This window comes from Mercenaria mercenaria, chromosome 14 (assembly GCF_021730395.1).
Source record: "Mercenaria mercenaria strain notata chromosome 14, MADL_Memer_1, whole genome shotgun sequence".
NCBI lineage: Eukaryota > Metazoa > Mollusca > Bivalvia > Venerida > Veneridae > Mercenaria > Mercenaria mercenaria.
This window is the reverse complement of record NC_069374.1, coordinates 74046876-74073722: the sequence shown is the minus strand read 5'-3', so window position 1 is coordinate 74073722 and position 26847 is coordinate 74046876. Positions and strand designations below refer to the sequence as shown.

General features: G+C 35.0%; 1 protein-coding gene and 1 long non-coding RNA gene across 3 annotated transcripts in view; one reads left to right on the top strand and one right to left on the bottom strand.

Annotated features, from left to right (window-relative positions):
• The window catches only part of LOC128548596 (C-type mannose receptor 2-like), a 61738-nt gene that overhangs the window by 9569 nt on the left and 25322 nt on the right, over nucleotides 1-26847 (bottom strand). For both annotated transcript variants that reach the window (XM_053523909.1, XM_053523910.1), the window contains exons 3-5: nucleotides 14505-14701; nucleotides 14219-14300; nucleotides 8282-8425 (exon numbers count right to left, since the gene is read on the bottom strand). In XM_053523909.1, the coding sequence (XP_053379884.1) occupies nucleotides 8282-8425; nucleotides 14219-14300; nucleotides 14505-14701 (423 nt within the window). The remainder of the gene's footprint in view (nucleotides 1-8281; nucleotides 8426-14218; nucleotides 14301-14504; nucleotides 14702-26847) is intronic.
• LOC128548597 (uncharacterized) lies at nucleotides 9411-12201 on the top strand. The gene is made up of 4 exons (XR_008367184.1): nucleotides 9411-9697; nucleotides 10119-10945; nucleotides 11296-11497; nucleotides 11750-12201. It is a non-coding gene; the product is annotated as an uncharacterized LOC128548597 (long non-coding RNA).

Sequence of the window (26847 nt, the reverse complement as noted above, 5' to 3'; positions counted from 1 at the left end):
CTACGTTTAATGAACATCCTTTAAGGTGTTTAAGGGATACAGAGTGTACACAAAATGGAAGGCTCAAACCTTTGTGATGTTGACCTTGAGCCGGCATGGCTAACACATGAGTTCTGCACCAAGTCTTGATGAGATGATAATTTGACCCAGGTTTCATGAACATCCTTTAAGGGGTTTAGGAGATACAGAGAGGACACAAAATAGAGTTGTGACTGAGGTGATCATTTGACCCATATTTTAAAAAAAAATCTTCAAGGGGTTTAGAAGATACAGAGCGGACACGGAATTGAAGACTAAAACCTTTGACCTTGAATTGTGACCTTGATCTTGAGCGGGCCGTAATGGCTGACTCATGAGTTCTGCACATTGCCTTGGTGAGGTAGTCATTTGAACCAAGTTTCATGAAAATCCTTTAAGAGGTTTAAGAGATATAGACCGGACACCGAAGTGTTACAGAGGAACAGATGAACGGACGGACGGAGACTATTCTCATAACCATGGCGGGAGATTAAGAACAAGGGGAAGAACTCACATAACAAAAAGAGTTATTCAACGAGAAGTTACTAGATGTGGAATCAAGGGATATCAGAGAAAACCTTATTTTTTATGAAATTCCGGAAGTTGCAGTAGGAGAAACAGAAAATTTGAGAAACTTTCACTAAAAACGTAATTAGTACGCATCTGGGCATTTCCGACGATATACTTTTCGACCGTTTGCATATAGGGTTTGAAACAAATCAAGCAAAGCATGTAAAATAGTAGTGAAGTTTCACTATTTCCGTGAAGGGGAAAGGGTAATACTAGCATCATTCGATAAAAGTAATGAGCTGAAGACAGCAGGCTGTGGGATTGGAACCAAACTCCGGAAAGGGATACGAGACGCCAGAACACCGCTATATGGAGCTAGGAGGGACGCCAAGGACGCCAAAAATATGTTGGAACAAAATTGTATATTGATGGAAAGGAATATCACCCACCAACTGGGGTATCAAAGAAGGATGTCACGAAGAACATGCATTTATGGTTGCATTTTGGAATATTAATGGTCTTAAACAGAAATTGGTAGATGGTGATTTTAAAGAATACCTGCAACAGTACGATTTATTCTTTTTCAATGAAACCTGGATTTCATCAAAAGAAACTTTTAATTTAGATGTACATGGTTATCTGTCTGATCATATATACGGAGCTAAGTTTAAGGAAAATAGTGGAGGACGATTTAGTGGTGGAATATCTGTGTACTTTAAGTCAAAATGGAACAAGAATGTGTCTGGATGACAAAGTGTGTACCCCCACTCGTACATTTGTCAAACATAAGAGGTAATAATGCAAATGTTTGCAGTCTTAAGAGGGTAATATAGTCTCAAAAACATTTTATGTAATGGATTCATTATTCTAGGCCATATACTTTTTGACCTATGAGCATCACAAAAAAAAAAATAATCCGCGCTATTTCAAGGACCATAACTCTGGTATAAGCGCTAAAATTCTCAAGAAGAATGCATGTGTTGAAGACCACATCAGGATAAAGACTCGAGCAAGGTTTCATGAACTACATCAACTACTTCTTGGGCTAGGCACATTATTAGGTAAAAATATGCATTTTTGGCTATTTCAGGGACAGCCAAAAAATAAAAGGTGCGCAAGTTCATGATAAAGACTCATGCAAGTTTTAATACAGTTTTATCATATACTTTGTGAGATAGGTGCGTCACAAGTAAAGGTGAAAATGAGCATTTTGTAAGTATTTCAGAGACAATGACTCTAGAAATAGGGGCTGGAGGCAGACAAAATATAGAAGGCCGCAAGTTCAAATCAAGGTAAATACTCATGCAAGGATTCATCTATTTGTATGAATTTTGGGTAAGACGCGTCACAAGGTAAACATATGCATTTCTAACTATTTCAGGGGCCTATCATGATAAACATTCATTCAAGGTTTAATCAATTTATATTAAACACTTTTTGAGCTACCCTTCTGTAAATATGCCACCAATTTCCATCATTTTTCCATTATTTTTCATGGCATTGTATGGCATTCAGTGGCATCTGATGGAAAATATGATGGACAATACTGGCATTTGATCGAAAATTGTTGCCTTTTCCTTACATTGCCACCAAATGACAACACAAGTTCCACCAAATGCCACGAAACTGAAGTGGAAATCAGTGGAAAATTGAACTTTGCCATTTTTATGAGTGTAAATCAGTGGAAAACACTTAGCATTTTTCTCTTATTCTGAGACTGGAAATTTCTGTGCTGAATTCATTTGTGTAGTGATAAAGCTGAAACATTAGATTTAAGTAAAGACTTGTCACATTGAGTTCCTCTTGCAAAACATAATTATTTTAATCATAATCATAAATTTTGCTTATAATTATAATGAAGGTGAACTATTGTTTGAGTCACTCTTAAGCATGTAGTTTATTGTTTAAATTTGCTGTTTCAACTGTGTAACAAGCCTCAATTGAAATAAACATCAAACTTATAGATAGATAATATTGTTTCGTCATTCGTATCTTACTCAAGTTACTGAGAATCTTTTTGTTGACTGGCACTATTTATTATAGGGGCTGTTCTCTCACAGCATGGCCTTGATACCTGTACATTGTATAAAATACAGTGTAAACACACTGCAGAGATAAAGGGTTAACTCTGGAATGCTGCTGTGTTATAAATAGAACTCTCAACCAATGAAAATAAAGATATGTAGTGGAGCAAAAACACACAAAGTAATCCCAACAGTCCTGTTTTATTTCAAAGGCCTTTTAAATATTTAAAAATAGACAAATGAAACATGTTCTCTCTTTAGTAGATACAAGTATTTGTTAAAACATTCTAGTGGAGATTCCTTCAACAATAGATAGCAAAATAGAAAGCTGCTCAAGAATATCAAAAGTTTAAAAGTAAACAGGAACTTCTTTGTTGGAGATATTGCTGTACACATACAGCTGGAATTTAAACAGTTTATGTTGCTAAAATAACTTTTAAATGGACACTAGGTAAGTACATTTATTTACTTATTTTCTATTTAAACATGCTTTATAACATTCAGGAAGCTTCAGAATAAACTTGAGTAAATTAAATGCTGATTCAATCTTTTCAAATGACCATTTATTCTTCAGTAATTCATCTCTTGTCAGTTTATACACAAACTAAATTAGTAATAAACATAAAAAGGTTTAAATTCTTTTATCATAATTACTTTTCAGAAAAAGTATCAGGTGTGTATATGCAGTACCTGGCATATGCCAAAACACACATGGATAAAATTATGAGGCCTGAGACATTTTCAGGCTTCAGCGATTTACACACTGAAGAATGAAAGGTGCTCACAGAGAAACCCTATTGATGTGTAAACTTTTGTAAGTATGTCTGCAGGTACTTTGATCCAGCACTAAACTCAATGAACAGTGTTTATTGTAAGGAATGTTCTTGTAACATCTTTTTACTTAACAGTTCTAGTAAACTTCTACCTTAATACAAAACAATTTTCTTTTATCTAAGCATATTAACTTCAAGAATTTTTAAGTCTAATGAGCAAAGTTGAATTAAGTGCTTTAATAATATTATGAAAATGATGTGAAATTAATTGACAGTTTAAAAAGGTAAAATTAAATAATCTTCTCTAATGATTATATTCTTTTCTTTCATTATTTATTTCATATAATGTTTCAAACACATGCAGTGATGGTATAGACCTCATGGACTTGATGGCAAATGGTGGTAAACAGTGGCATTCTCCATGCTTGTTAGTGGACAATGGTGGAGAAATATCAATGGCAAACAGTGACATTTAGAGAAAAACAGTGGCATATTCTACACTGATTGCCACAACAGTTATGGTGGAAAATTTTAGTGGCAAATGGTGAAATTCGTTCAAATACACCAATGATAGTGGCATTCAATGGAAATCGATGGCAGTTTTTACATCAATATGTGACAGTGGCAAACAGTGAAAAACTTTAATAGCAAATAGTGAAAAATGTTCCAATACTCCACTGATACTGGCATTTGATGGAAAATGGTGGAAAATTTTGACTGGCTTCCTCTATTTTTTCAATGTTTTCCATCAGTTTCCACTTAAAGAGGCTTGTTCCAGTACTCCACTGTTTTCCAATGTTTTTTCAGTGGAAAACGGTGGCAAATTTACAGAAGGGTAGGCGCGTAACAAGGTGAACATGTGCATTTCTTTTACTATTTCAGTGACCATAAACCTGGAATAGATCAGTGTATTGCAAGTTAAGATAAGTTAAAATAAAAATGATAGGTACCCGTGCTTCTTTTTCAATATTCAAGGTTTATTACGAGCACCAAACTGGTATTTTTGTCCGAAGAGATAATACATACATGTAATAAAAATAAAACAAGTGCAAACATCTATTTTCATAGAAATTCACTCTGATGTTACTGTTTTTGCATCACAATTAATGAAACGGCTATAACTTTGCATAAAATGTCAACATATAGATATATAAACACAGAAAAAGTTCCCTTGAGAGATGTCGAAAGTATCTGAAACTAAGAAAAATAAAATGTATTTACTAAAGATATGAAAAATCTAGCAGACAGAATTACACCAAGTTTTAGATTATGTAAGCTAGAACTAGGACAAAAAAATAATATGAAACCCTAAAAAATAATATTAACTCGTGCTTGTTTTCATGTAAATATTTAAAAATGTTCACCCACCAACAAAGCATTTTTTCATTACCCCAACCGCCTAAAAATTACATATTTTTCTTAAACAATAATTTGGATAATGTTAGACATATAAACAGTTTCTCTTACTCACATGCTTAATACAACTCCTTTGGTGTTTCTAGATCAATTACTTTTTGATATACGTGCTACAGAAGCTTTAATGCCATTTACGTATATTTTTTACTAAGTCAAGGGATATAAATCCGGTTTTACTGAGTGAAACTTAAAATAAAACCCTGGTGCACAACCTCGCATGCTGAATTAAATTCTTGTGTCGTTTCATGACTCTAGGCCATATACTTTTTAGATACATGCGGCACAAATCTTTAGGCCATTTATGTACATTTTGACTACCAAGAGAAATAACTTTGGATGATTTCTTGGACACGAATTTCCTACGACTACTCCTCCCATAAAAACAATCACTTTGAAAGGTTAAATATGCGTTATCTATATTATCAGTTTATACGGTTTTTTTTTTGCACAAGTGCGCGGCATATCAGAGAATTATGCACTTTCAGCGGCGAATCGTGAATTTTGCTTGCCGTAACAGTAGTTATCGCTTGCTGCGTGATTGAGTTGCGCATAAAATATTGTGATGAACTCCTTTAAGTCCGCTTTTGATATATTATCACCAGTATTGAACAACTTGTTTCATAGAAAATTTACTAGCAACGAATACCCAGTCTCCTGGGGTCAAGGTATTATTGCACCAATATATAAGAAATATAATCCAAATGTGGCAAGTAAATACCGAAGTGATACTTCAATAAATTTACTAACTAAAATATATTCACAAATATTATCAAATATGTTGGACAAATGGTCAACAGTGTACTACAAACTTTCAAAGGGTATACTGTCCATTTACTGACTACTAATTTGTAAAGGCATTGCGTGCTATGTATAATACAGTTAAGTCATGTGTAAAGTATAAATCAAACGTCTCAATTTTCTTTTCAATTCTGAAATAGGATTTAAAAAGGGAGACTCGAGTACCCCTGTATTGTTCATGTTTTTCGCGTATGATATTATTCAAAATATCAATTAGGATTTCGATGTTATATACATTGATGACTTGAAACTATTCCCCATATTGTATGCCGATGATACAGTCTTGTTTGCACGTTCGCCTGAATCTGTACAGTCAATGCTTAACGACGTAGAGACCTATTGTGAAATTCTGGGGTTTGAAAATTAATGTAAACAAAACCAAAGTTATGATTTTTTTGAAAATGGTCGACCTACATCAATTGACCTATACATTAATGGTACAACACTAGAGAACGTAAGCTCGTTTAAATACTTGGGTATCAGTTTATGTAAGGTTATTATCAGCTGGACCTTTCTTTTTGCTTTCGTGAAAGGTTTACGGTGAACTTGTTTTTGAGGTATGTATAATTATGTCTATGTACATGTATTTATTTCTCTTGGTGCGACATTGTTTATGAATATGGCAGAATGTTTTATTGTAGTATGGTTATGTAAAATTATGTGTCTATGTAAATGTTACTTTTGCTGTTAGAAATTTATATTTAGCAAAATTACATGTAACCTTCTCTGGCTATTTAGATCATTTGTCATTAAGCTTCGAATATTGTTTGTTAATACCACTGTTCGTCATATTAAAATGAAATATAATAAACTAAACTAAACTATAAAAACCGAAACTGGCTATGCACACGAAAACAAATAGCCCAACATGCCTCCTTTTAATTGCACAGCCTGTTTTCTATATTTCAACAGATTAAATTACCCATATATAGAACAATTCAGTTATTCTATATATTAGTCGGTTCCGTCCGAAACATAATACGTATATTAGGCTTCAAATTATCCGCCATTTACTCCGTAAAATAAATATCCTTAAATATTGAAAAAAAATTCTTCGCTGACGTTTAAAGTGTACACTCTTTTGAACGATTGTGCTGAATATAATTTAACATACGTAGGAAAAAGTGGGCTTTCCATGTTAAAAATATACTGAAAAAAGAGCACGGTTTTGCGTACATATTGAGAGATCAATTGATTGACACAAATACTTTGATGCTGATCAAATAAAGACTTTTTGATTTTCAGTCGTGGTATTCTGACATAAATAATTCCCTGCGTTTACAGTCATACTGTCTTTTCAAGCATACATTTGGGCGCGAGAAATATCTCTAAAGCAGACAAAGTTAAACAGGCAAAAAATCATTAGATCTCTCTGAATTTCGGGTATCTGTCCATCAGTTATTAAGGTCACCCAAGATTTTATACCGAAAGTTTTTCAGCAACTTTCGTTTCTCTTTCATATCTTGTTACCATTGCTGATATCTTACTGTAACTTCACATACGCATGCATCGTTCAGTATACGCATGCATCGTTCAACATATGCATGCATCGTTCAACATACGCATGCATCGTTCAACATATGCATGCATCGTTCAGCATACACATGCATCGTTCAGTATATGCATGCATCGTTCAACATACGCATGCATCGTTCAACATATGCATGCATCGTTCAGCATACAAACAAAGTATACTCAGTTCCAAAAGAAAGTGTGCACTTTTTAAGTTTAAATATTTCAAAAAATTCCCCGACGTTTTTGTTTCATTTTTTCACTAACTCTCAGGTATAGCTCAAAATCTAAAATGCACACCAATTTGTTTACGAACTGATTTAAATTTTGGTACCAAACATTATAAGTTTTCATGAAAATAACCGGGAAAAAATAACAGAAAACTAAGTGCACACTTTCTTTTGGAACTGAGTGTATGTGCAGGGGATGGGCCAATTATGCCCAAGGTCAAGGTAACCAAGGTTTAATTCTTGGAATTATTTTAATGTTGATCTTTTTCGAAGGCTTCGTTTATAGACATATCTTCAGTACTTTAAAAATAATGACTTGAAATTAAAAATATTTTTTTTTTTATAATCTTATCTGCGTGTGTGGTAACAATCCTCATAACTCTAATTGTATTTTTGACAGAATAATGCCCCCTTTATACTTTTTTCGCAATATTCGCTTTTTGTAGTAGTACATTACAAGTTTATGAGTAAACTTGAAATATATCTTTTTAACCAATTATGCCAATTACGCCCCTTTATTCTTTAATTGTTTGACAAACTTGGTATTCTGGGCATAATTTTGGTACGTTTTAAGATAATGACTTGAAACTCAAAGTATATTTTTACAATCATCGATAGTACCCATTCCATACTTGACCTTTTACCTCTCAGAGTAGTAGAGTCATCTTATATTTCGATGTATCATCCTTGTTAAGTAGAGCTCTCTTATTGAGACATACATTTATTTTACTATCAAATCGCCAAAAAGTGAAGCGCACCGTCTTAAGGACAGCTCTTGTTATTTGTTTCTCATAAAATATAAATTTATGTCCTACCAATTTTGGTCAATTTTGAAAAAAAAAATCACATGTAACAATCGACCCCAGCTATGCATTACGCAGTTATATTTTATAATTTTCAAAATTTGTTTTGAAATGAAAACTTTTTAACTTTTTTTCAGAAAACAATTGCATCTTTCACTTATTCAATATTGAGAGACGATTTTCCGTATATCACTTACGGAATTCACATATATAGCCAATGCTATCATCATCACAATCATAATTTTTCCATTCACCGGTTAACGTCACTGCAGCACAGTATTTCTCGCCTTCATTGTCTGGCAGTCCTGAAGCCCAATTCTGGTAATCAGCTTCTTCCCTTCCTATAAAACAAGAAAGTATATGACTGTTTGTCATGTAAATATCAATATGACAAGCTATGCGTTAAACACGCTTCAACAAGTCAAACACGTCATGCGTCAAACTAGATATGCAGCCAAAATATTACATGTATAAGTAATTTTTATTTTAAAATCGGCACTTAACCTTTTTTATTAAAAGTACATATGCCCTTTACATCCTTTTAACAATTTATAATCTTCACAAAAAGTACGAAGTAAGTATTAAAGTGAGATAATGCAACAATAACTCGAGCAACAATCACAGAGAAGTGATATGTACTTTCCCTTAGTAATTGTTCGGACCTGTGCATTGTATAAACGATAGAGCATATAAAACAGACGAAGCAAACCTGATTATAGATATATCTGTTCTTCTCTACCTTTTTTGCTTTTACGCACTAAAAGTTTCTTTGATTCTTTTTCTCTTGAAGTTTGAAATTGACGGAAAACATTAATCCTTAAAGAAGGCGATAACCTAAATAAAATTAAGTTTGTGATAAGGATTCACCTAACGAAAAAGCTGTCTTCAAAATGTCCTAAAAGTTTGTTTAATGTGATTTTTTTAAATGTAATAGGGATTTTTTTGGCGATAGACACTTTGATAACACTATCTTCAAATATTAGTGAGTGTGAGAATTTGTGTAAATGAAGTTCATCTATCGTGGATATCTGTCTTGACCTGTTGAAACTATGTCTGCTCGCACAAAACACAGGCTTTCCGGATTCAATCAACATGAACAATCAAAGAATTCCCTTGGATTGAACAGGGAGGAATGGTAAGTTGATGGTTACATAAAAACTTGGTTTGTTAAACATGAATGAAGGGTCTTGGGTTCGAGCCCAATAAAAAACAAAGATTCTAATAATGTAGATCTACTGATATTGCATTTTAAGCTTCTGTTTTAATTAAAATGACAATGCATGTTTATTAAATGTTCTTTTTAAAATTTTTATGATTCCAGGTATGAAATGTAAGCTCTGCATCCGGCATCAGCGACGACCGAAAAAAGTCAAGATTGGGAAGACTGCCTGGGTAGTCGTTCCTTGTACATGGCTTACGAAAGATTCCGTAAAAAGACACAGCAAGAGTGAATCCCACAACGAAGCCATGGCATTTGAGGCGAGTCGGACCAAACCTACGCAGTCGATCCATTCTTCAACTGAAAAAGGCGTCACTTTAAACCAGCAAGCTAGGGTAGCTGCTTTCAGGTGTACCACACACTACCAACTACAAGCCGTCCATAATAGATCTGTGTAAGTAGTCATTTTGAACTTAAATTGTGTTGATGTTGTATGTTTGCATGAAATATATGAAATTTACATTACAAGAATTTTAATTTCAAACAGGCCACACAAATATTAGGCCAAGATAATGTGTTTAATGTATTAAAATTTTATTGAATTAATGTAGCAATATGTACATAAATCAGTGTATTTAGGTAACTTTCAATCACATTTTGTTTCTACGCATAAGACAGTTATTATTTTATATTCTTAAAACTATGCTGAAAAAAAGACCAACTGAATAAGTCTGCAGATAAAGTTGTAACGGTTGTGAAAACATGTTTATTCAAGAAGGGCCTGAATTTTTCACCTTAAAACTCTTAGTATAGCTGTATATTAGCTGAATTAAGAGCACCAAGAAACATCAAGTTACATGTTTTGTAAATTTTAGGTAAAGAACAAGGCGTATCTGTTTTGAATAATCTGCACAAAGGTGACAACGACAAAAGAGAGTCTGAGCGATTCATACAGGAAGCCGTCCTGACAATGGGTAATCTGGTCAAGCGGCCGTTACTGAATGATCTTCGAGCTTCACCATGGTATTCCATTATTATCTTCACAATTGAGCTAAAATAAATCCGTATAAACTTACGTAATACTTACCGTAATTGTAAATTTTAAGGCACTTAGAAATGCAAATTTTATGAAATTATATTCATTTTTTTAACAGGCAAATGATGCAATCTTCACCACTGTGAAACCATTGGTCCATGGTACCCTATCGGTACTCAGACAGCTCCAAGAAGAACCAGGTGAAAACATGAAAAAAGGCCCCAGCTCTGATTACATCACTCAGTGAGCAGAACCTTACTGTCAGACAGCCAACAGAAAAGCAGTTAGATGATTTCTCTGAGCAGATAACTGATAAATATATTTTTTGTTTAGTTTTTATGCCTGTATTAGAAACCAAAGACAACAAACATCAGAAGTTATGTAATTAGAATAGATGTTTAATATTTATTATTAAAAAAGCTTTTAACATATTTTCCTTCAATATGCATTATATTTTTAAAACTGTTCTACTGAGAATGAAACTAATATTGATTGAAAATTGACTAAAAATTCAAAATATTTCAGATAAATCGTCCCTTACTTGAGAAACTCATTGACAACCTAGAGAGTCGGTTTCCAGACCTGCCCATAATTGAGAAGTGTGATATCCTGACAGCAAGAGATATTCCTTGTGACGATGCAACATACGGCAATGATAAGATCTAGGTATATATGATTTCTTTTCTTTTTTTAAGAGCTTTACATCTATTTTCAACATTATTAAGGGAAGGTGACCTAACCATTGTTCCAAGGAAAGAAAACTTCTAAAGACCCCACAGTCTGTAAGCAAGAGCCTACTTACTCGCATAAAGAATCCTAGTCAGTAGAAGGGATGAATGAATTATCTTCAAGGAAGTCAGTATTTTTATGCAAGATAAACAGCTGATTATTTATTTACTTAATATAATTACAGCATCATGTATGGTCCAAAGTATTCAAAAGAAAAAAAAACTTATCAAAAATAAAAATGTTTTGATTCATTTTGTCAAGTCATGGAAACTTCTGTTTCTTTTCAGGCTCTTTCAACACACTTCTCACTTGATGAAGACCGTGCAGTAATTGAATGGACACAGGTGAAAGCCACCCTTACCACACCAGAAATGGCCAGTATGAATGCTGTGAGTACCATGGAGCGGATTGCTGGTAGTCGTGTGGAGTCCTATCCAAACCTGAGCAAAGTAGCTACAGTAGGACTTCTTTTACCAACCTCCACAGCTGGTATGTATACAGGTTGTTTCTGAAATTTGCTGCTTGAAGTAAAATACAAAGCCTGCTTCTGTGTGGAAAAAACCTGCGATGCTGTTTTTAATTCACACTCTAATATTTAACAGAAATATTGTTGCAATTAATCGTGCAGAAGAACAGAAGATACATGTAAAATCTTAGAAACTTGTACAATATAAATCCATCCTTACTTGTCCTTGCTTTGGAAAAAACAACAAATACATTGTCCTTTTTTTGTATTTTTAGATTGTGAAAGAGGTTTCAGCACATTGAATCGAGTGAAAACAACACACCGTGCATCACTCAGCATGAATGTTTTGAATGCTTTGCTCAAATTGTCCATGCATGGACCACAATTACAGGACTTTGATTTCCACAATGCAGTAAAAGAATGGCACAATGCTAAGGACAGACGATCAGAACTATAATAATGGTGTCTTAATTTAAAGAATGTGATGTGTGCAGACAATCTGAACTATGATTATGTCTAATATCTGTTAATACAAAAGAAATGTCTTAAGTGAAAAAAGTCTTGTTATTACAAAACAAAAATATGTGAAAAAAGTGTATATGTGTTTGTAAAAATGAAATTTAAAAAATAAAAGTATTGACATGTTGTTGTGTTTTTTACATATGATCTACTTAAATAAGCACCATTTGGGTTCAAATTTAAAAAAAAAAAATCGATCAAGGGAGGGGACACTCCTCCCGCACCCACCCCTTATCCAGCCACGCAACAATTTACCCCAGCGCCTTAAAAATTTCCTGGGGAAAGGCGTGGTTCTGCCACTTAGATTTAGTTTGATGGTTTGGGATTTACTTGGTGGGGTTATCAGTCATTTCGTTATCATGTGACGTCAATTAAATGTGAGGGTTTGTTTAACAGGAATTTATCTAGCGGAGTTATGTCCTCTAACGTTGATTAATTGTGAGGGTTCCTTTGATAGGGGTTGACCTGGCGGGGATATCTGTCTTTACAAAGTCCTTTTACGTTGCTGTGATAGGGAGTTCTCTGATGGGTATAACTGTCTTGTCCTGTAACATTGTTTACGCAAGGTTGTTTTTTATGTTTTTATTGTATCCCCCGACAACAAAGTTGTAAAGGGGGAGGGGGGGGGGAGGGGGTATACTGGTTTCAGGTTGTCTGTCTGTCCGTCTGTCCATAGACGCAATCTTGTGCGCACAATCTCTCCTTATCCCCTTGACATAATTTAATGAAACTTCACACAAGTGATCAGTACCAACAGTAGTTGTGCATGGGGCATGTTAGGTTCTTTTAGAAAATTTTTTTGCAGAGTTATGGGACTTTGTTTTTTTTTGTTACTATACTGTATACATAGACACAATCTTGTGCGCACCATCTCTCCTCATCCCCTTGACACAATTTAATGAAACTTCACACAAGTGATCAGTAACAACAGTAGTTGTGCATGGGGCATGTTAGGTTCTTTTAGAAAAAAAATTGCAGAGTTTTGGGACTTTTTTTTTTTTTTGTTACTATACTACATACATAGACACAATCTTGTGCGCACCATCTCTCCTCATCCCCTTGACACAATTTAATGAAACTTCACACAAGTGATCAGTAACAAAAGTAGTTGTGCATGGGGCATGTTAGGTTCTTTCAGAAATTTTTTTGCAGAGTTATGGGACTTTGTTTTTTGTTACTATACTATATACATAGACACAATCTTGTGCGCACCATCTCTCCTCATCCCCTTGACACAATTTAATGAAACTTCACACAAGTGATCAGTAACAACAGTAGTTGTGCATGGGGTATGTTAGGTTCTTTCAGCGACAAAAATTGCAGAGTTATGGGACTTTGTTTCTTGTTAACATACTATGTACATACAGTCTGCATATGCAATCTTGTGCGTGCCTAATCTACCAAACCCTTGCACACAATTTAATGAAACTTCACACAAGTGATCAGTACCAAACCTAGTTGTGCATGGTGCATGTTACTTTCTTTTAGATAAATATTCTGCATAGTTATGGGACTTTTGTTTTTTGTTACTATACTGTATACATACAGTCTATATACATACAGTCCACATAATTATGCAATCTTGTGTGCGTCAATTGCAATATACTGTGTCAGTGCATGCGGGGGGTACATTCATCACCTTTAGTGATAGCTCTAGTTTTTGTTGGGTTTAACGTCGCACCGACACAATTATAGGTCATATAACGACTGTTACGTTAGGTTAAGGGGTTGTGTGAGAGATTTTGTTATAGGATTTATCTTACTGGTTGGACTGTTTTGCAATGTCATTCAATGTCGGTTAAGTGTGACTTTTGCGTATTATGGATTTATCTGCGTTGGAAAACTGTAGTATCTGGATTGTAGGATTGATCGGCAGGGAAACAGCTTTCATAATGTCTCTTAACGTGGGTGTATCTTCCGGAAAATCTACACTTGCCTTTTATTGTTTAGTATAAGGTATGTGTGCTTTGTTTGTTCAGTCCTCAGTTTCTATTTTTGTTACTTCGCATTTTTTGTGTAAAGAAATGTAAAGAACTTTACGAGCACTGTTGTAGGGATTTGCTTTAAGGCAACAGGGGTTTTACATATGTTTGCATAAGCAAAAATAAATGCAAAACAAACAGTTATAATTTAGACAGAACTTAAATGAGACAATAGGTCAAACATTGAGAACAGCAAGATTATTATGCCCTTTTATTTTCTTAGTAAGTATATATCAAACACACCTGGATACCACGCCCACATCCCTGATGATAAGTAGTTCAGGGCAATCCATATCTTGGATTGGCTTGATGTGTGCATTATGCCCTACAAAAAACAATTTATTTATAAATTCTTATCGTACCTGTAAAAGCATCAATTCAACCTAAGCTGAATTTACAGTATCAACTTTATTTAGTTCAAAGTGAACTTATGTAGAGATGGCAATTAATAAAACAGGAAAGAAACAATGAAATATATAATGTTACTAAAAAGAAAGCTGGCTACGGAGTATACATAAATAAGACCAACCTTCCAGGTGCTGTAGATAAAATCTTGCAGAGCCTTTGAGTGGATTTTTATAAGTTTGCCTTTCTTTGCTTGACATTTTACGAGAGCGTCGGACCAGTCTACGAACCCCAAATTAAACTGATAACAACTTGTGTCAAACTCGTACAAATGGTGGTTTCTAGGTAGGTGAACAGGACAGTTTCCAATATTGGCAGCGCCTGTCAAATTAAAAGAATTATATTCACGCAAGGTTTAGTTTTATACCCAACATATTGAGACATATCATGTAAAGAAATTTATTACAGCGTATATAAGAGAAACAAGAAACAACAAAAATGAGTATCCAAAAGGTAATGTCAGGATGTAAGAATGCAGCCTCCGAACAAGTCAAATCACACACACACACACACACACACACGCGCGCGCGCGCGCGCGCACACACACGCGCGCACACACACACACACAATCTCACTTTTGATTATTGAAATAGAATGAACTGAATAACTTACTATTATAATAGTAGGCACACAAAGGCAAGTCAATACATGTGCTTGACACTTCAAATGAATAACTTACTATTATAATAGAAGGCACACAAATGCAAGTCAAAACATGTGCTTGCACACTTCAAATGTAAGTCCTAACTTTGCACATGACTGGTACTTACATACTTTTTAGCATAAAGCAAATTGATAATGCCTGCTTAAACCTAGCTTAAAAAATACAACGAAAAACTTTTAAATTGTCTTATATAAATCTAACGTTTATTGCGTAATATTGCATAATATTTATCTTTTACTAGTTTTAATGTTCAATACGGTTATGGCCAGGTAGAGACATAGCTGCTACACATGTACCCTTATCTTCCTCTCTATTGTCCGTCTCTTGCACTTGAAAGATAATTATATGTCTGCTCGAATAAACACGGCATCAGTGCTATAAAACAATACACGTCTATCTAACCCTGGCTAATGAGCCGTTGGAGTGCGGTACGATTATTTCGAACACTCTAGTTTGACCATCAAAATTAATGGTATGGCTATGGGTTAATTTCAAAGGAAGGTTTGTACATATAATAATGTACCAAAACTTCTCAAAGGTTGCGAGAGTTTTTGCATTAGCGAAATTTGAAAATGCATTTAAGCCATAGTTTATTGTCGGAGAATCTTTAAAGTGAACACGAGGATCGAGCCTATAATTTCATTCACTCCATTCTTCAGTTTATTATTATTTTTGTCGCAGCGCAGCATGTCGTCAGCGCACTGGATGAAATTATGTCTTATAACCAAATGGGAAAAACGGTATTTTAAACTTGAACCTTAAATTTGTTTAAAATTTTTGCTTCATTTTATCAAAATAGCAAAACATGAAAATATGTCTTATAACCAAATGGAAAATACGGTATTTTAAACTTGAACCTTAAATTTGTTTAAAATTTTTGCTTCATTTTATCAACATAGCAAAACATGAAATCCTACATTTATCCTGTACTTTCGAATTCTAAAACCAATAAACGACAAATATCACACAGAACATACTGCGTACCATTACAACAACTTCCAAAAAATGGACAACATACTGACAATGTATATAAATCAGAACTATTTACTATGAGGGTCCGGCAAAACGTTCTGTCACTGATGTGCTTCCATAGTTTATCCAATGTATTTGTTTTAAAATGCCTCATCGCGCATCAACGGTGTGTGTAATAGCTAACGTTGTTGGCATCCCTTAGTCTGAAGACTATGGAGTTGCGCCAGTTTAGGTTGTTGATGAGCACCGTCTTGAGTGACTGTAGATGCCTATCCTGGATCTGCACACTCTGCTACAGCCCTGACATGTGAAGATCGGTACATCATCATCTGGGACGTCTTGGACGTTTTTCACTTGCTTTGCGGGACTTCCTTCTATCTTACAACAGGGTCCTGATATTTTGTTCGCCCTGTGCTAAGCCCTTGGTGGTAAGAAACTTCAATACTGCTCTATCTTCAGCAAAGCACTACAATGTGGTTGGGTCAATGCTACAAGCCTTCATGTCTCGTTTGCAGACATCGCTGTATCTCAGGTGTAGATGACCCTTGTTCCGTTTGCCAGTTGCCAGTTCCCCATATTACAGGTCCTTGGGAATTCTTCCATCCTTCACCCTGTGTAAATGACCTTACCAGCGTAGACGTCGTTGTTGCAGGAGGGTGAACATAGATAGAATACCGGCTTTTATGAGAACATCGTTGTCCGTGATCTTTTCTTGCCATATAATTCCAAGGATTCTTCGGAGGAAACGCATGTGGAATACTTGTAGCTTTTTTCCTGTGCTGAATATGTGGTCCATGACTCCATAGCTAACGATATCCGATTTAATCGTGCAAAATGCTTTTCCAATGAATGAGTTATTTCAAATTGAAATGCATGCAGTTATATTCACTGACCAATTAACGTATATATCAAATCACTTTGTAGAAATGACGAAAAGACTTTTTATATCTATATTAAATACCGCATTAGGCATAATATAGATTCAAAGTAGATAGCAGGGTTTAAGGCTTTAAAGGCTTTGAAATTATCTGTTGAAGATGGTACCCGATCTGGTAGACCTAAAACCTCTGTTTCAAAGGCAAACATCGCTGCTGTAAAGCTGTGGTCGAGCAGGACTTGCTTTTGTCGATGAAAAATATAACCAGTTGTAGCCAAATCAGAAGGCAGTCTGAAAAAGCGTTTGGACCTGAGTAAGGTTTGCGCTAGGTGGGTACCTCACTTTGTCACTAAGGTGCAAAAGAAACAACGCCTTGAATGTACCCGCGAACATTTGAAAACATACAAAGCTGTGATAGTCGGTTTAAGTCTAACTTGCAAACAGGTGACAAAACCGGGGTGCACATGCCTGAGCCACAGAAAAGAGCTGATAATAAGCCATGGAAGCGAAAAGATAAAAAACGGCCCTGTATTGCCATTCGAAAAAGATGTTCTACGCATTTTAGATACCACTTTGCCCGTCGTTCAAGTGCCTTGCCCATCTGGTCTAATAGTCACTAGATGATTCTACAAGAACTCTGCATGAATAAAGTGAAAATATTTTACAAAGAGAAACGTCCAAGCAAAGGAAAGTCACGTCTTCGTCTTATACGCGACAATGCCTCCTCAAACAAATGCGATGTTGAAAACGAGATATTGGTAAGAGTAGATTTCTCGGAAACACTAAAAGAAAGCCTAAGAGCCACGCTTTTGCAAACTAGGTCTACAACAAAAAACAACTGTAACCGCAAGATATTCAAGACCGGTGGCTTCTAAATTCAACTAATACTAACATTCTAACTTTTAAGGGTACTGCTAAGAAAGCTGGAGGACAAAATTCCACTCCCTTAGTCCGTTAAGTTTTTTTTTCATGCACCTTATTTACCTGACCTGAATTTCTATGACATTTTTATTTAGGCTTAAATCAAAGTACTGAGTACAGCACTGATGGAAGGTGATTTATGTAAAGACGTATATGAAAAGAATCCATTCCAAAAACTGGCACCAGCGGTTCAAAGGTGGTGGTGGAGTAGGCCAAATTTTCTGGTCTGTAACGATAATGATGTCAGAGGTGGCAAATTATTCCGCATTGAACTACATTGTACAGCGGACAAATACGAAAAAGCTGTCAGACAGTCTATTCGTGATCAAATTTTGTGCGGTTACAAAATATAAATCACCTTCTAAATCCTTCCTTGGAAGAAATTTAACTCTAGAGTTCTTTTGGCAGCGCTATTTATCCGTGTCTTAAGCAGATACTAAAAGATTGCTCTTTTCTCTGCTTTCCACGATTGGGTTAAAAATCTTACAGAAATGTGTTTCAGTAAAAGGGAAATTCTTTGAAGGTTTTTTTTTTTTAAATTATTTTGATGAAACGGAACACTTCAGTAATCTGAACCCAATGAGAAAACTTCATGCAAGATCCCCGTAGTATCATATCATTCACGAAGACATGATGAATTTTGAAAATTTCTCGGAATCTATAAGTGGTTAATGCTTTCAAATGCTTATAATTATGTACTTAAAATATTTTATGTTACTTTTGTTTTCACTGTTTTAAATAAATAAAAATATCATGAAATGTTTTAATCATATTCAATGGAGGCAACTGATGAACAAATTGAATACATTACACGTACATGGTACTACAAGAAATTTGTTTTAAATTACACACCCGAAAACGTAAATTCTACTGTTCATCAATGCATAGCTGCACTATATACACTACATATCAACGTAATGTGTTGCAAACTTAGTAATGCTGCATTTACCTATATGAACCATTTAGTTATAACTTGAGCCTGGGCAGCAAATACAAGGAAGAATATTCAAGAGGGAAATCCACTTTCTTAAAACACAGCCTACCCAAACGAGCACACGATCAACACACTCACATCACACACACACACAAACAAAACAATCACACAAGGTCAAAACAAACTAGAACTGTCACAGGAATGACTTTTACCCCCACAGTACGGCCTTGTCACAGAAGAATGGCAACCAATAGAAATTTAATATTTGAAAATGCTTAGAATAATCTTAAACAAAAAAAACTTTAATACTTAATATTATTTTTTACTCGTCTTCGGAGTACACCATCCTGGGCTTCCGCGGTACATATAAGTACTAGTAATACTAGTACATGTGCCCAGGATGAGGGATAAGGTAAATATGAAAATCTGTAATATTAGAGATATACTTAAAATGAATAAAAAAAGTATCTTTCCACACATGTTACCACAGAAAACTGTATTTACTTTTTACTTAGGAGTAATAATAATAAGAAAGTTAGAAAAATACCTAGAATATTGAAAATCCCCTAAAAAGAGTTGCGCATGCGCAATGAAAAATCCTTTCGCTATATCAGGCCAAATGACACTACACAATAAATAAAAATATAGAGTCAAAAATGGGTCATAAAGGGCCAAAAATATATTGGGTTTTGATCTATAAAAATGTTGAAAATTGACAAAAGGAGATATTTACATCAGCACCGGGTAAAAATAACTGGTTGAAAAAAAGGTATTGCACGCGTTATGATGGCTCATTATTTGGAAAAGCCCAAAATCTCAAAAATAGAATTTCTAACACTAGACTAATTCTTGGATTTTAAGGGGAAGTTACTTAGTTCAATAGTTTGGAAATGGTTACTTCCCTTTGGCTCTAAGCCAATCAGAATGATATAGTAAAACTGCATCAAATTAACCTGAGATTCTAAGCAAAAGAAGGGCATTATTTATGAAAATTGGTGTCAGAGTTATGCATCTTGTGTCAAATGATGCGGGCGATAAGGTGGAACATCTATCTTAAATTTGAATCAAATCCATTTTGTGGTAATTGAGATATAGTGAAAATGCATCAAAATTACCTTTCATGAAAAATTAATGTCAGAATTATGCACCTTGCGTCACATTATATGGGTGGTAAGATGGAACAACTATTTTAAGTTTGCATCAAATTCATTTAGTAATAACAGAGATATTGAGGGTGACGTAATAAAACTGACTCACTGACATGTTTGGTGGGAGTAAAAAAATTAAGGGAACATAGTGGAACAGTTAGCGGCAAAACCACCACTGGGGAGCTAAAACCGGTTTATGGTGCACCTAACGTCACTCTTACCCACCATGTTCCAAAGTCACAGGACATTGCAAATAAAAGTTATCTTGATAAATTTCTCAGGTCCGGGAATCAACAAAATGCTAAATCATATATATCAAAACTTGAGAGAAATGCTATAATAAAGGAGGCTGATAAAGGAGATGCTCCTGTAATTATGAACAAAGAACATTATAAACAAATGGTTATAACAATACTAAATGATCCATGATCCAGCATATTATGAGAAACGTAAATGTGACCCTTCAAAATCTGACAAAATGAAAGACAACAAACTGATCGTTAAGTTTCAATACTGCCATACAGATAAGGAAGTAGATTATCTCCAAAACTTTGAAGTAAAGACAAGTTATTTTTATGGTCTACCAAAGGTCCATAAAAGCAAACAAATAAGTGAGTTAAGTGAAAAAGCCGCAACAGAATAAGCTGAAGTCACAAATGTTACAAACTTGAAATTAAGACCAGTTGTTGCTGGTTTAGCGTGCCAAACACACAGACTCAGTAATGTTTTAGATATTTTACTAAGGCCACTTACAAAATTTGTTCCTAGCTATTTACGCGATAGTACATACTTTCTTAACTCTATTCCAGAAGGATTACATCAAGAACAATTCTTGTGTCTTTTATGTTGAATCTCTGTATCCTAATATACCGCATGTGTTAGGACTGGAGGCATTACAATACCGGTTAAATCTATATCCAGAAGAAATACCTAAACATTTTGATAAGGAATTTATCACGGAAGCAGCAAAATTAATACTTATGAATGATACATTCTACTTAAATGAAAAAATACTATAGGTAAATAAAAGGTACTGCAATTGGGACAAAATTTGCACAAGTCTAGTATTGGTTATCTTTAAAACAAATTATATAATGACGTTTCTTCTGAATTTGGTGAGGAATTCAAAGACTATTTCAAAGATCATGGGAAACGATTTTTGGATGGCATCTTCATTTTATGGATACGTTATGGACAAGATTAAAAAAATAGAAAAAGTGGAAACTTCACAGGTCGCTCATTACGACAAAAACGAAAATGGTGCAGGCTCGGTTTGATTGAGCCTGTTCATGGACGGTAGTGGAAATGCATGCTACCGTCCACGCCCTCTAGCCCCGGGTTGAGCAGAACTCAACATTTACACATGCTAAAAGTACAAAAAGCAATTTAGAGACATCCGAACATGGAACCTTCAATGATACATGGGTTGTGGCGTGTTATTCCATTAAAAGCGGCGTTTGGTCCCCAGATAAAGTAATGGGTTTGCCCCAAACGAGAAAACAATGGGCCGAACTAAACAAACTGGAATTTAAAAAGGGGATCTGAGGTTATGGAGCTTCCATATCACAGGAACTGTCAAAAGACAAAATTAAAAAGCAGGCACCATATCAAAGGGGTGATTATACAATACCCAAGGCTATGAAAGCGGGAGTATTGGAACCACCCAGGCCGAAATGGTCATGCTGAGAAACTAAACAGTACCAAGAACACGACATAAAAGTCGTGCTGAACGATCTGAGAAGATCGAAATCTCTCTTTATTTAAGTATTTTCCAAAAGAAATAATTAACAAAACGCAAGATGTAAACAATAACATTGAATTTAGCTACATTCCTGAGTTTGAAAAAATGTTATAACATTAATTTTAATGCAATTATGATTGAAAAACGGCGATTTCCGTTGCAAATATACTTTTGCCGCCAGGTGGCGCTTCTTAAAGTAAATTTGGACTCGGAACGATTTTATTTTTTCTCCAAATGAAAGACAGGAGATTTTAGTAAATACAGACCTAATATCAGTCTTAAATTTCACACTGTGAACCATCTTAATTCTTGTCACCCGAAACACACAAAAGAAAATATTCCGTTTTGTCTTGCAAGAAGGATATGTGCTATAGTTTCAAATACATACCAAAGTGATTATCGACTTTCAGAACTAAGAAGATATTTTTAGCTCGCAGTTACCCTTTGCCACTTGTTGAAAATTGCATTAATATGGCGCTAAGAATCGGGAAAAGTGAATTAAGACAAGTAAAAGAAAAAGATCATTCTCCAACAGTTCCATTTGTATCGACACACAATCCGAAAAATGCAGAGATGTTTATCATCATCAAAAATAATATACCGATATCAAAAGCGGATGAGAAAATGAAAGAAATTATAGACAAACACAATTTAATAAAGAGTAAATGACAACCAGCTAATCTTAAAAAATTATTAACACGCGCTACATTCGCTGACGAAAAACAAGAATATAGTATTACGAAATGTGACAGGGGAAACTGTGGATTATGCCCTCATCTTCTAGAAGGGAACACATATACATTTTGGAACGGTAAATATTTCAAAATAAAATTTTCAGCAACCTGCGAAATAAAGAATATGATATATGTTATACGCGGCTCTAGTTGTAAAGATGATTATACAGGAGAAGCCATCAATCTAAGAAACAGAGTAACACTATATAATCAACATATAAGACAGGCAGACGCGGCAATACTTCCAGTAAGTAGACATATAGCAAACTGTGTAAAAAACTGTACACCTAAATTCAACATATTCTACTTTTATAAGCCGAATGAAAATGAAAATACACTTCGGAAGATGAAAGAAACATATTTCATCAATCTATTTAAACCGTCTTTGAATGCGAAATAATAATTACTATTTATATAAATATTTGCACAATTTAATATTACGGAATGTATGCATTATTTCATATTTTATATATTTTTCAATGACGAGAACGTCAGTTTAGCAATATTTATCATTTACATATGCGACGTCATTATTGATAACGTCGTTGCCTGACGACGACGTTATTAATTTTCTCCTGAAGATCCATATTAATGGTGAAACCGGTTGAGATTGTTAACTTGTAACTTTACTGAATTAAACTATGTAATATCAAAAAATGCATTTCCTTCAATCTTTTTTCCCGATATATATATTCAATATTCAGAAGCACACAAATGCAAACCTTGATCACATTGTTTATGATATCCTACCCTTAGGTATAGTATCATAAATGGAGAAAATGCCTTTTTTCAATCTGGCATTTCTCACCTAGTCCTACACATGGGTACTTTGCATATATTAAAGAGTGGATAATATATATCTTCTATCGCACTATAATGTCTGTTTTATCTCATATTGGACCTCAAATTTCATCTAACATGTCATAGTGAGACGGGATCGTAGGACAAGAAACTTATTTTTTGTGAACAAAAAGTCTCCAGAAATTTGTAACAATAATCTGATTTTCCCGAATGTCTGTCGCCATTGCAGGAGTCTCTATACTGCAGAGTTACTAGGAATTTCACGATTATGTATCACAAAATCATATAAAGTGCTCGAGGACGTTTCGCTCGTTCATTGTACTATTACCTTTTTCCGCAAAGGGAGGTTCTTTTAAATACAAACAACAAATCTGGAGAAAATCTAAAAATAGAAAAATAAGAACTTAGATTGCACAAAAAAATCTTCTCATTTAAGTAGTTGTTAATTCCTTTAATCATTACCCTTTAAATCCTAAAATCCTGCAGACTTATGGCTTTTTATGCATGTTTTACCATTAAGAATTTTCAGAGACATCCATTATCCGATTTTTGATCCAGTCAATCAGCGGCAGTGTGTTGAAGAATTTCAGCCAGATAACTGAATTATACATATGAAACATTATCTTTACTCACAATATTTTCCAAATGCATGATTTAAAAACGACCAAAATCAGCAATCCTTCGAGCTTGCGAGAAAACACTTTATTTTTTAATCTGTCCATATCACGAACCCTAAGTTTATATTTTGTCATTACACATACATGACGTCACTTGCATATCTCGAGCAATAAAGTGTAAGGCCATGGGCGGAACAAGTGTGATCTCCCCAATGGCTATTTAGTATTTATTGAAGTACAGTGAATTATAATTCCAAGTCAGGAGTGTGATCTTTCTGTACAACATATAATGAGGCATAGTAATTTGGCAGTTAAAGGTTTGGGTCTAACTGCGCATGCATGTTTAATGTTTAAGTTTAATGTAAGGATGGCGGGGGATGCTTTTAAAGGCTTGTCGGTAACACAGACCGGTCCGCTATTGATACTGCTTTTACATTAAGCAATTATAAATTTATAGCGATAACAACTTAAAGTTTATGAAATAGCTCCATGAAGAAATTCTGTCATAATAAAAAGAAGAAGAAAAAGATGAAGAATGAAGAAAATTAGTACCAGCTGTGTATCATTTTCAACTACATGTCCTTTACAGGTAAAGTATTTCAATGTCCGGGTACAAACGCCTGCTCTTATAAAAGACTTTTAGGAGCTACCACCAAAAGAACAACTTATTTCGCATTCGATCCATATTTACATCTGGACCTACGACTGTTGTGGAAAAATGTATGTCCTATTTTCAAAATCCATTGTATCGCCGTTAAATGTGTTAAAATAAATGTTTCTGGCTGCACATGGTTCTAGTTGTTATACTGAATGAACATCCGTTTACAATACGGGTATATCTCGGCCTGTACATAAAAAACAAAGACAAGTATCAAATAGGGAATGCCACGCACCAGAAACGCAGCCTCCCCAAAACGAAACCCACAGCACGCAAACGTGCACACAACACACACACACACACACACACACACACACACTGACACACACACACACGCACGCACACACACAAAGCCAACACATGAGGACAAAACGAACAAACAAAGGAACACAGTGGGGCATCTTTTCTAGCTTTAATGATGGAGCAGGACCCCCAGGTGCCTTGTCATTGATCTCTCATATTGCAACAAGACTTTAGTAAGATTTACCTACCTATTATCTTTAGTAGCATTTTATCCTTTTTCGCCAGGAGTTCAAGGTTTGACTTCAGACAAGTTGTTGAGTACATTTGTGTAATTGTACCTTAAATACCTTAATTTTATTTTTTGTTTGCTTTATTTATCTGTTACTTTTGCACTAATATTAGAGCCTTTCTCAGCGGGGATTTTATTTACATTGTGTTCTTTAACTTGTTGATAATAGGGTAAGTGCGAGATTGGCATGCCCTAAACGCGTTTAAACCCCTGTTTTCTTTATATAGGCTACTGACCGTTCTAAGGCGGTGTCCCTGTTTTCAACTTGCTTCCTGTCCTTTCTTTTTGATATTGCATATCTAGTATTTGTTGGTGACATTTTATTAATTGTCCATCTCGTATTTTGTGTTACGTAGTCTTGTTTTCTGTTTACAATTACTAGTATTGTCTTGTCTGACTTGTTGAGAATAGAGTAAGAGTGAGGTTGGCATGTCCCAAACGCGTTTTAACACCCCAGTTTCCTTTATTTAGGTTACTGACCGTTCCAAGGCGGTGCCCCTATTTTCAACTGGTTGTTTTATCTGTCTTGTATTGTCTGTTGCGTATGTTTTTTTGTTTGTTGTAAGCGTTTTTCCTCCGCCCCACTCCCCCTGTTGCCCTCTCTTTTCCCTTTGATTTGCGCTTCTTTCTGTCTTTCCTCCCCCTTTCCTTTTTGTAAGTTTTCGTGGTTCCCTTTGTTTTGGAAGCCGATCCCAGGACGGTGCTTGAATGTTATTCCTGCGTGTGTGTGTGCGTTTGTATGCTTGTGAGTCTATGGTGGTGCCCTGCTGTTTTCTTATGTGTTGCTTGTTCGTTTTTCTATGTTGTTTAGTTTATCGTAGTTGTGTGTTTATCTTTGGTACATGAGTGTCTGTGGTGTTGTGGTTTACGTTGTGGAGCGACCGTTTTTAGGGTACATGGCGTTTTCTTGTGTTCGTCCTCGTTCGACTTTCCCCTTCGGATTCCTCCCCCTCCCCACCCCGACCCTATTTCGCCCCTTGTCGTTTCCTTCCCCTCCATCAATATTTAGCATAATTTAATATGTACTTGTTGGATGTTTGAAGCAACCCGTCTGAAATATTTTTCCATTACAGTTTCTTTTTGTTGTGGGACTACTATGTAAATTCGCGGCTCTGGGGCTGTGTTTTTGGTATTCTGTGCTTCTGGAAAATCTACCCTTACCTATTATCTTTTAAAAGAAATGAGTTAATACTCTTTATATCCGTTTCAATTTCATATATGGTAACGTTTGTTGCAGTTTTGAAGATTTTGAAGGTAGAGCTCTGTAAAATGTATTTTTAAGGGTGCAAATTACTTGAAGAGCAAGACTGTAGTTTTGTTGTTGTTGTTGTTGTTTTCTTTGTTGTTAACTCTCCCTTGTTACTACTGCATTCATTGTATGTAATGGAAACAGAAACGTTTTTATCCATACATTGAAAACTGCACATGCGTTTTCACGCCACTCTGTCCAGGCGCACGTAACAATGCTATTTGGCAGAAATGTTTTAAATTCTAAAGTAATGAAACATATAGATTGTCAGGAGGTTTTAGATTTATAGAACAGTTTACTATCATGTACGTAGAAGAATGTTGAATAGTATTTCTTTAAAAAAGAACGGTACATCATGATTGGTGTTACACTTTTCACGCCTGTTAAGTTTAAAGATGGTATATTAATGATATGGTCAGACATAGGACTCGTACCCTCCTCCCCGAGATTGGTAGCTGAACGTTACATCCGCAACGCTAATTCCTCACAAAGAATGCATACCTTGTATAGAACAGTATTGTCTGTTTTTAGTCTGGGCACCAGAAAATAGCTTATGATAACAAAGGTCCATCAGGAACAGCTACATTCAAAGAACGCAGTCGTCCATACAGCACTCCAC